At 39.0% G+C, this 11,381-nt stretch overlaps 1 protein-coding gene across 1 annotated transcript in view; it reads right to left on the bottom strand.

Annotated features, from left to right (window-relative positions):
* mmp17a (matrix metallopeptidase 17a) overlaps positions 1-11,381 on the bottom strand; it is a 120,810-nt gene that overhangs the window by 13,528 nt on the left and 95,901 nt on the right. The window contains exons 5-7 of the mRNA XM_037692474.1: positions 7,597-7,773; positions 7,106-7,208; positions 4,042-4,124 (exon numbers count right to left, since the gene is read on the bottom strand). Coding sequence (XP_037548402.1) covers positions 4,042-4,124; positions 7,106-7,208; positions 7,597-7,773 — 363 coding nt within the window. The remainder of the gene's footprint in view (positions 1-4,041; positions 4,125-7,105; positions 7,209-7,596; positions 7,774-11,381) is intronic.

Genomic DNA, 11,381 nt, shown 5'->3' with positions numbered 1-11,381 from the left:
TCTTTACTTTAATTTCATAATTTAAGTTTCAACTCAAGTCCATCTCTTTCATGGTCTTTCTGGCTCTACTCCTTCGTGCATTGGGGGAGTCAGCAGACATCCTGTTCACAGACTGCTTGGTTTATAGTGGGACCTAAAGCCTGGAAGAGCAATCCTACCAGGTCTTTGACTTCTCCCTTAGGTATTTCCATTTCCATGAACTTAATATCTTGGGTCATATGCCAGTAGGCATCTGTAGGAGGGTGATACTAGCTGCTTGCTCTCCAGCCTAAGGACTTTGCTCTCTCTTTTCTTCGATTCTGCCTAATTTTCAGACCTGGTGTGAGAGTGGTGAGCTTCACCTGCAAGTCAGATCCAATCAGCTCTGCTACTCGTATTGGACTCTTTCCACAGCATGTTGCCAGAGAAATGACCCGGCACTTTACCTAATCCCATTCCAACATTTATTGGAAAGCTTTTGTTTTTGATCTGAACAAATACTGGTCTTTCTGGGTTTCAGAAAGCAAACTCATTATTTGTCTTCACACTAATTTGACAAAATATTATTTTTTCTTCACCAAACTCAGACTTTTTTTTGTTTGTTTTTTCTTACAATATTTTTTTTATTTTTCTTGATATCTCAAGGCCTTCATGTCCTGGATATTGAAGGTTAGGATTTTTAGAAACAGCAAGGAGCCGAGGAACTGATGCTACTATCAATTTGAGCAGGTTAAACATCTTTAAATTGTTGTTCTCCATTTTCCAAAGAGGCCTGTGGCTCCCATTACTGCTAAAGACTGAGACTGTCCTTCATCCAGCTGTTACTTCAGCACATACTGTACAGTATGTAGGTCTAGCTTATGTTGTAAGGCCTACAAATTAACAAGCAGGAGAAAACTATAAAGATTTTACAATTTACAGGCTAATAAATTCAAGCTTTGATTTGCAATGCATACAGCTACTATAAAATTATTGATTTAACAATCTATGCAAATTATCAGTAAATCAAAATGTTTATTCTCAGCAGTATCATGTTGAACACCGCAGCAGATTTTTTTTTTTTTTAATGATGAGCTTGCAGATGTATTGTTTGTCCTAATATAGATGTGCAGGTTTGCTTTAAAGTATGTGTAGAACAAGGCTAAAGAGCTTTAATCTGACTTATGAAGAGGATTTATTGTAATTGTTCAGGTTTTATTATGTTTTAGTATGAGCTTAATCAAGTCTCAGCACAGCAAAATAAATAAATAAATCAACACAAATAGTGGTGGGGAGGGTTATAATCTATTTTTTGATGCATCTTGATACAGATATGAACAGTTCCTAATTCATTTTATAACACCAAAAATTGATTAATATTTACTGTTAATAATGTACTGTTGAGGACCACATAAGGTGGAACTCTGAAGAGCAGAAATGAAGCGTCAGGATAGTTTAGGTTGACATAAAAAAAAAAAAAAAGAAAAATGTCTCAAATGGAAGTTGAGATTTTATCTAAAGGAGATGAAAGGTGCTCGTCATTGCGACCACTTCTAAATCTAGTATCTGGTTTGTTGCAACGTTTCTTACAGTTTTGAGTCGCCAACCATTCTCCAACAGTCAAAGCCCTGAGAGCTGGGCCGCCTTAATGTTTATGTCCCACCTGACGTCACTGGCCAAGGGTCCAGGAGTTGACCAATCACAATGTGTATTGATAGTCTGAGGCGTGTCCCAGAAGAAGTTAGAGCGTGGTGCTCATAAAAAACTAGAATGTATTCATTTGTACGACTTACTGGAGTGCATACTGACGTTGTCAGAGTTTTTATAAACAGCTGTGAGAGAAGATGAACCTGCAGAAGGATGTTCACCCACTCCTCCACCACCTGAGAGAGGAGGTGCAGCCTGGGCATGTGGCTGCTCCATAAGCTGGAGAGGAGCACACAGGAATGGAAGAGCTCAAAAGGAGCATAGAGAGGACCAGACAAATGTAGACGACAAGTTGAATCATGTCATCTGGACTTCGTTTTTTTTTTTGTTAAAAAGAAACGTTTCGCCCCTCGTCCAAGAGGCTTCGTCAGTCTGAGGCCTAGCCATCTGATATTACCCAGAAGCCACCCTGACTCTTGTGTTTCAAGCCTGCCTCAGATAGCCCTGAAGTCTGGCCTTTTCACTAATGGTTTCAAAAACACAAAGTTTGTTTTCTCAGTCATCCATCTGAGGCAGGCTTGAAACACAAGAGTCAGGGTGGCTTCTGGGTAATACCAGATGGCTAGGCCTCAGACTGACGAAGCCTCTTGGATGAGGGGCGAAACGTTTCTTTTTAACAAAAAAAACGAAGTCCAGATGACATGATTCAACCTTTTTTGTTGTTATATACCTGGATGACTGAGAAAACAAACTTTGTGTAGACGACAAGTCTTAACTCTTCTAACAGTGACTCGACCGCTGGGGCAACAACTTTGACAAGAAATGTGTGAATTTTGGGAGAAAACGGGACAAAGTTGTGCCGAGAGCACCCACAGCTCGTTTTAGCATCTTCCTCAGTTTGATTGGCTGTTTCTGCATCTTTAGTTCTCTAAATAAAATAATATTAACAGTAAGAGGTTTATTTGGTTGACCAGGACTAGAGGAGTGTCTGTTTAACTTTTGATTTCACCCCCAAACCATTATGATGTTCTCTGAACGAGTCAGTGCAAGTGTTTGTAGATTAGCATAAACATGGAGAGTGGTGGCGCAGCGGTTAGATAAGATGGGCCTGTGATCAGAAGGTCACCGGTTCAATTCCCTGGACCTACAAAAACATCAAAAATGTGGGTAGAAAAGGTGAAACACACACACCTGCCTCCACCCTCATTCGTCTCAATCTGGACTCTTGAGCAAGGCCCTTAACCCCCACTTTCTACTCCCCCGGGCAACCTAGATGGCAGCTCTCTGCTCCACACAGAGGGCTGTGGTAGCTCAGTTGTCTACGGTTGAGTCAGGAAGGGCGTCCGGCTTAAAAACAGTTGCCATATCTTTGTGCGAGTTAGTTCGGTGGCTGTGTTTACCCCTGAGGAAGGGAGCAGCCGAAAAAATAATAAAAATAAATAAATATCTACTATATTGCATCCTACACCATGTTATTACATTAATAAGGATTTGGGGTTCTGGATGTGCTAAACGTGTTTATATTTGCACCCAGCTGTATGAATGTTACATTTAATGTGTTTAATGATACAATGTGGAATTTAAATGACATTTTTGATGATTGTGTTTATTGTGGGGGTTTTAATGGTCAAGTATTTTTAGTGACAAGAACGTTAATACATTTTCATTTTCGAACATAAACTTCATAATGAGCACGATGATTCTCAGTGATAAAACTCCTAGAGCTTAACGCTGAAGGGGGGGTGGGGGGGTGGATTTTGCCTTTAAAAAACTGTTATATTCAAAAGGTGTGCGTTTTGATTTGTTTTGGTAGTTTTTGTTCCTGATATTAGTTTTATTACTTTTTTTTTTTTTTTGTGATACTTGTGTTTGAGTTCTATTATGAGTTTATTCATGTGACTTCAGTTCAGTTGTCCCCTGTATGAATTTTCATCTTTCTCACTTCTCTGTGATTGGTTCAGCTCTTGCTCCGCCCCCTCTCACCTGTTCCCACCTGGCTTCTTGCCAGATGTTTTTGCTTATGTTCATCAGCTGGGTCCCTTATATTCCACGCGTTTCTGTTTCTCTCTCAGTGGATCATACGTTTCCTACTGTGCCTGTTTGAGACTTGGCTTATGTTTTCTGTAAATTACTGCTTTTCTTTTAAAGTTTGGTTCATTTTTACTGGAGCCTCTCGTGTCACATCTGCATCCCTAGGTCTAAAACCTTCTGACTTCTGGGACAAGATGGTGCACCTTTAAGTAAACTATAGTTTTATTGCTTTGTTGGTCTCAGTAATATATATTTTTAAACATTTTTTATGATTCATATCCATACTAAGTAGAAGTAGCAACTGTGAAAAACAGAAAACTGTTATAATTCCTGTAAGTTTCATAGCATGACGTCAAGAGGTTTCTTTTTTCCTGCTTACAGTCTGGCTCCGTTTTGTTTTTTCACCTTTGAAAAAGAAGGCCTCCCCTCGTATTTGGGCCACTGCATCAAAGTGACTTGTGCATCTGTCCGGAGCATCTTGCGCCACCCTGAGAGAGACAGAGAGAGATGATGCAGAAAGAAAAACATATAATGGTGGACATGAGTAAAACAGCCAAACAGAAAGTTGCACTTCTTCAAAAAATAAATAAATAAATGGTATGAACTATTTTAAATGGCTTTGGAGGCGTTTTATAGGGCCTACTACCTTTGGAAAAAAATGATCACATTTACAAGATGTACATTCAGTTTTTTTTGTTTGTCAAATAAATAAAAGTTGTACATTTATTTCTTTTAGTGCACAATAAAGCAAAGAAACAAATGGAAAATTTTAATTGTAATGTTTATTTTTCACATCAAGTACGGTAAAAAAAAAAAAAAAAAGAGTTGTGGCATCACACACCATTAATCTACTGTTATGTGGAGCATGTTGACTATATCCAAAAAAATCTTTATTCCTAATATTATTAACTGGTCAGAGTAATGTCAAGCTGCTCGGATGTGCTGCTTTTGAGTTGAATCTCATCGTTCATAATATTCGCTGATGACTTTGTCTGCTCATTGGTAAACAAGCCATAAATTATTGCAAGAGAAAATTAGTCTTTCAATTTAATTACGCTAACACTCTGTAAAAAGCCATTTATTTTCAAAAAGCATACTTGTTCTTGACTTTTCAGACCCTCCGTTAGTAAAGAAACTTAATATTCTTAAGTTGTTTATTAATAAAGTTTAGCATTCTCCTACAATCAATTTCATGTCTAATAAGTTATTTATGAAATAAATGTGTGCGTGTTTTCTTTGGCCAACGTGATTAACTTTACAAACAATGACAGAAATTAAATGTATGATAATCAGTGACGACCAGACTACATAACACAAATTGGGGGAGTGGTGGCGCAGAGGTTAGAAGACAGGCCTGTGATCGGAAAGTCGCAGGTTCAACTCCCGGTACCGTCAACATCAAAATGTGGGTGGAAAAAGTGAAACACCCACACCTGCCTCCACCCTCATTCGCCCCACTCTGGGCCCCTGAGCAAGGCCCTTAACCCCCACCATTTGCTCCCCAACAGGTCTCTCTTGAAAATGAGTTCTCGTGGCTCAATGAGACTACCTGTATAAATAAAGGGTAAATAAATAAATAAATTACATGTAATTAAACTTAAAAGCAAAAATCATGTTTCATGTTGTCCTTCTGGCACTAAGTCAACAAACTCTAGTCAAAAGAGCCACGTCATTGATTAATCAAATCCCCTTCCACTAAATTTGGACTCTTTAGCTTTAGCTCTGTAGCTTTATGATAACGCTTCAACACAAGGTCTTGCATCTCATTGCATGAAGAGGCAATGGAGACAGTCTTCATATAGGGGTGTCGGAATCATGCAGTTAAAGAAGACAACATTTTAAATCTTTGCCCGAGCCATGGGCCACATTCAGCTGATACATTAACTCGAGTCAGATACCTGATATATTTTCTTGGTTACAGGTTCATCCACAAAAGTTTGATCTGTCTCACTTGATGTACTCTTTCCAAATCAGAATCAATAATGACAAAATGATCCAGCCATCTTTCTGGCTTCAAAGTTAGCCAACTGGCAAGAGACGTCTACACTAAATGGTGTATTTATCAGTTTTTTTTAAAATAAAAAATTAAAAGAGATACAGTATTTTACATTTAAATTATCATCCTGGGGGACCAGATTTGGCTTGTGGCTCTTGTGTTTGACGTTTACGGTCTACAAAGATTGGCTTTGGTTTACTCTAAAAGATGCATGATGCTGGATGCCTTTTTAAGAGATGTGGCTAAAAAGGCCCAGAAAGACAAATAATCTGGCGACAAAGATGCTGAATTAACAACTCAATGACCCAAGATGCTATAAAACATCATAGATTATGTATAATAACAGATAAAGACTCTATAATTCTTCACATCACTTAAAACTGACTGATGCGCCGCTCTCTCTGGGTAACACATCCAGTCCCAAGGGCTGACCCACTGATGTCTGATGATTGCTTACAATTCTGATTTAATGGAACCCATTTTCCTTTTGTCCACTAATGACAAATTGTTCACTGAACTACTTTAAAAAGAGCCTTAATGAGATCTGTCCTCCTCTCTTAGTTTAATCTCCAATAATACATATTCACTAATCATTTTCATGCTCCATTGCTTATTTCTGACCATTTCTACTGGTTTAGGCTCACCCCTCGAGACGCCCTGAGGGCAAGTGATGACTTAATGCCCAAATGATTACAAAATTTGGAGAATTACTTAGCGTTGCGACCCATTAATTGTTCGCAGGAGCACAAGGCCATGAAATATATCAGCATTATAATATATTTTCATGCTCATGAGATGAAGGGCCACTGAACCTGGAGTTTTAACGATTTAACGACGAATGGATGTGAAGAGACACTCGTCACATTATTTTACCTCTTGTGAAGGAGGAGTTTCCTGTCAGGGTTATTTTGTCACCCACAGTAATGGAAATATTTAGGCGTTTTACAACTAATTTAATCAACACAAAAATTACAGTCGGATCAGACCATCAATGGGAGCCACTAGAGGTCATTAGTAGAACCTAAAAGCAAAAAACAGCAAGTACAGTAAGTGAGCAAAGAATCTGTAAAAATTGTCCAAATGTAATAGGCTGATAGTAGAATTAGTAAAGTAAATGGAAAGTTGATGAAATTGTAAAGCAAAATAAATGATCTACAAGTCCAGCTGAAGTCTGGGCTAAAGGTTGATCGAACACTCTGGCAGTGTCTTTGATTTAAACTTCTCCTTGTTCTCCTTTAGGGAGAATTTATCACAGCCATCTGTGCCAAAATCTTTGACAAAGCATATATATAAAAAAAAATAAATAATAATAATATGCAGAGGCTGGCAAATATCCAATCATTTGTGTTTGCAAGGGTCTGCAGAGGGTAGAGGGCCAATATGGAGACGAGTACATGGATCATGTTGTGTTTGACTGTAAGAGACACTGAATTATTTGCATTAGACTAAAAGTCCACTTTATTTCTTACTTACATGAGTGTGGATCTGTTTTCAGGAAGGTCCAGCAGGACAGGAGGCTCAGGGGTCTGAGAGGGATTGCCTGGCTGATTTGTGTGGGACACCGAGTCTCTGACACCTGCAGGGTCCAAATAACGAAAGTATATCAGGTTGTTCCACAAGTAGTCTTTAAGTTCGTATATTTATTGATTATTAAAATACCCACAGCAGAAATGTTGGTATCGTTACACTGTTTTAATATTTGCCTCTAATTCACGTCATTTAAACTCATCTTCTGCAGTCCCTTCAACATTCTTTACATTTCATTCACATTTTCATAATCACTTGTTCCTCCCCTGCCCACTCCTACTCTCTACAGCAGAAGATAAGGTCATATCCCATAAAGAGGTCCAATTAACTCCATCCATGTTTTCATTAATCAATAAGCTCACCCACAGAAGTCAAGTCATCTTTCTTCTTTCACACACAGAAACACTTTCTCAGGCTGAATGGAAGTGTCCTTTTACCATAGAGCTGCCAGACACGGACTTTGTCCTCGTAGGGTAGATCATATTTCAGAGGATCACCCACAGGACCTTGGTAGTACGGTCTCATGATGGACTCCATGGCTGAGGTGTGGACCAGGCCGATGGCGTGACCGAACTCATGAACCGCAACTGCAAACAGATCCATCCCATGGGATTCTGAAAGGGGCATGGAAAGTGGGGATGGTAAATTATAACTTTGTTATTTTACATTTGCACGTGCTGTCCAAATCAAAAGACAGAAATTAAAGACAGGAAGAAATAATCTCCACACGTAAAAAAAATGGGAAGCTTTTTGTGAGAAATAACAGGGCTTTCATTTGAGAACATAAGACACCATTCCCCCCTTTCATAAATCCTAATATGCTTTTATTGAGGCTTCACCTTCACTTTGATGAACATCAGAATGCAGCTTTTGTGTGGCTTCTATACGTTGCGAGCTAAAAGACAGAACAGACAGCTGCGGTGCCTGCGAGTGCAGTTCAGGATGTGGCGCAGTGAGATATGATAATACTAACTGAGCCTCTGGGCTGCCAATCAAAACCCAAGTGTAGAATGATATCCAACAAGACTGCAGGCCTTTAGAGCACATTCCCATGCATGTTCAGCTGAAAAGCAAAACGCTTCCAAAAACTCCTTGTTGGGCTCTGCAAAGCAGGACAAAACCCGGGGTTGTGTGATTTGGATTTGCAAACATGTGAGTGCAAATGTGTCGAGCCAAGCCAGTTCCTCTGTGGCTCAGATCAAATCTGCCTACTGTTAACCTTGCATTGTCCTCGGGTTGGGAACATTTCAGCGCTGTGCTCCGTTAAAAGCAAAGAACAAGTGGAGAGGTGCACTTGAGCTTATGGCACGTAATATATTCAGGGGTCAAATGCCCTTCTTTAAATTTACAGGAATACAATGTGAAAAGAGGGAATGTGGACATATAGGAGTGGAGAGGGATACTGATGGAAATGTGTGGGATGCAATTACTGCCTGCTGCAAAAGATGAAAGGGACAGTGTTTTAGCCCGCAGGTTCATTTATCTGTTGTGTTAGCAAAATATCTCGTCAAACCAATGGATGCATTTAATAAAAATAGGAAAAGAGAAATCATTGGATGTGCACGTCATTCACTAATTCAAGTCGACAACCACAAACAACAGTAGCTGAAAATGGTCATAACCATCTTTCCTCAGCACAAGATGATCTTATGTTTCAACCTTTGGCATGAATCACATTCCTTCAACAAAGCCTTGATTAGTTATGTTGCAGTAGCGAATGGTATAACCAAGTATTAGGGTCTGGCACAAAGCTGGATCAGAAAATGTATCTGACAATAAGAGAAAAACATTAATGGAAATAAAAAAAGACAGCAGATGAAAACAAGAATGAACAGCAAATAAAATTGAAAAAGTGCATTAGCAGGACCCCTATGAATAATTTCTAAATAATGAAATTCACCGTATTGTCCCATTACTTTGATACATAGCCAACAGACTTTCAGGGTCACTCCTAACTTGGATACAGTGTGATGTAAACAGTGTGACACAAACAGGCTGCAGCATTTTGTTCAAGTTTAATGAGGGTGGTGTTTTAAAGCATACATGGAAAGAAATGGGAGCACAGAGCCAAGGGTAATCCTTTTTCAAGTGATTTGACCTGTATTAGAATGTTGCATCACTTTGTGCCAAAATGACTAAGAATATTCTGATGCATGCTCAATAATCCAGGTAGAAAAATCTGAAAAAGTTAAATCTGGTCCTCTGGACATTCAAAAAACAAAACAAAGAAAAACAAACAAACAAAAAAAAGTAGAAATGTTTCGTCTTTCATTCGAAAGACTTCTTCAGTCTGAGGTGCTGTATTCAGCGCAGTCTTATAAATAGCACCTTCTCATAGTGAATCAACCAGTTTGCTGCTGACAGCAAAAACCAACTGCTCACATGATCAAGAAGGACCATCAGCCTAACGATGGATCATTAGCACACTGACGGCTGTTTACTATTCACAGGGGGCTGAGTGATACTAGCAATAACAGCATTGTAAGAGGGGGACAGTTGAACACGGAGGCCTCCCAGATCAGGCACGCTTAGCACAACATGTCAAGTCCAAGACTTGACAACAAAACAAGTTTAACTTACTAATAACTCATCAACACCATCACAATTCCAATAACAACACATTCAGTATAAGACAACACCCCAGTAGACAGTTACATGCCAGGGAGACAGAAAAGTGGGTGAAGAATTTATCTGACAGACAGCTCACCCAGCCAGAGACAGAGATTCTTGCCAGGGGACTGAACTTTGCGGTTGCACCAAGTAGAATTCCTCTGGTGGAGATGATCACAGCCACAGAATCAGCCATCCGCAACAACAAAATGAAAGAGTGTGAAGCAGAACATCTCAGAATCAAAGTTTCAGCCTGCCTCAGCAATGCCAAACCACCACCTTCCAACATCAGTAGAGAGGAGAGGGATGCACTCACCACTCTTAGCAAGGACAAAAACATCATCATTCTCCCAGCAGACAAAGGAAAGTTCACAGTGATTTTGAACCAGAAAGACTATCATGAGAAAGTTATGACACTCCTTAGTGACTTAACCACTTATGAACCGCTGAAAAGAGATTCAGGAAGTGGTTACAAGAAGAAGTTGATAGATTGCTTGAAAATTTTGGAGCAGGACAAGGCTATTGACCGTATTCTGTACCACAGACTGTACCCATGGCAGCTGGTCTCTGGAGCAGTTCTGGAGTGTGATGATGCAAGAATTCAGACAGATAAGGTGGTCACATAAACAATATGTCTTTGAAAATGAGATAACAGGAAATGTTTCCTTTTGCAGATTTTGAGTTTTTGTGTTAAAATTACCACAAAAAAATTGATGATCAGTGTACACAATCAATCCACAGCTATGTTGGACCTAACAACTTTGTTACTATATTTTCCATACATAGGTTAGATTATTCACATGAAGTAGATTTCAGGAAATTAACTCAAATCCTAATACTGATAATCCTTAGCAGGACAGGACTTGAATCAACAAAATTTTATGAAAAAGAGTTTGAGAAAATGGATATACTGAAATGTCACTTTAAGTTGATGGATTTCTAACAAGTCAAGAATTTGCAGCAAAATGATGAATTAGATTTTTGAACTCTAATTTTAAAGTTAAGGCACGTCTAAAGCAAAGAAGCAATTGTGTGGAGTGGAAAATGAGACACTCGTTTCAATATATATAAATCAAATCTTTAAGATCACTCTACTCCAATATCTACTTCTTTGCTAAAATGAGAGGATAATGGGTCAAAACAAACCCCATCCATGTGTGAGAGTTTATCCAAGTGTCTGTTTTCAGCTACTTAGAATGCATTTGGAGTCAACTTTGGATTCAAATTTAAAGCATATCAAAAAGTGTTCATTTAATTCATTACCTAAAAAATGGCTACTCTGGATGCAGTTCCACTCTTAGCATCCTGATTTGATTCGTATGAGCATAATCGTTCACACGATGGCCAGGTGGCTCACAAGTCAGAAATGATGTGCTCCATTTATCTGGGAATTCAGGAGTTGGAGCTTTGCCTGAAGTCCCACCTGAGCTGAACGTGTTCCGGTGCAACAGGTCTAATCAGGTTAGGTGTTGGTATAGATTCCCACTCCTCAGTTCGAATGCAGCACATCTTAAAATCTCAAGGATCCTTTTGGTTGACAATTTGTATTTCTTCAGGATCTCAAATGTAATTTAAATTTTGCAAAGTATTTTATTTTTCTTCTTACAGTTTG

The sequence above is a fragment of the Nematolebias whitei genome, chromosome 18 (genome assembly GCF_014905685.2).
Source record: "Nematolebias whitei isolate Nwh7 chromosome 18, NemWhi1, whole genome shotgun sequence".
Taxonomy (NCBI): Eukaryota; Metazoa; Chordata; class Actinopteri; order Cyprinodontiformes; family Rivulidae; genus Nematolebias; species Nematolebias whitei.
Note: the sequence above shows the minus strand (reverse complement) of the source record. Positions and strands in the feature narration are given on the sequence as shown.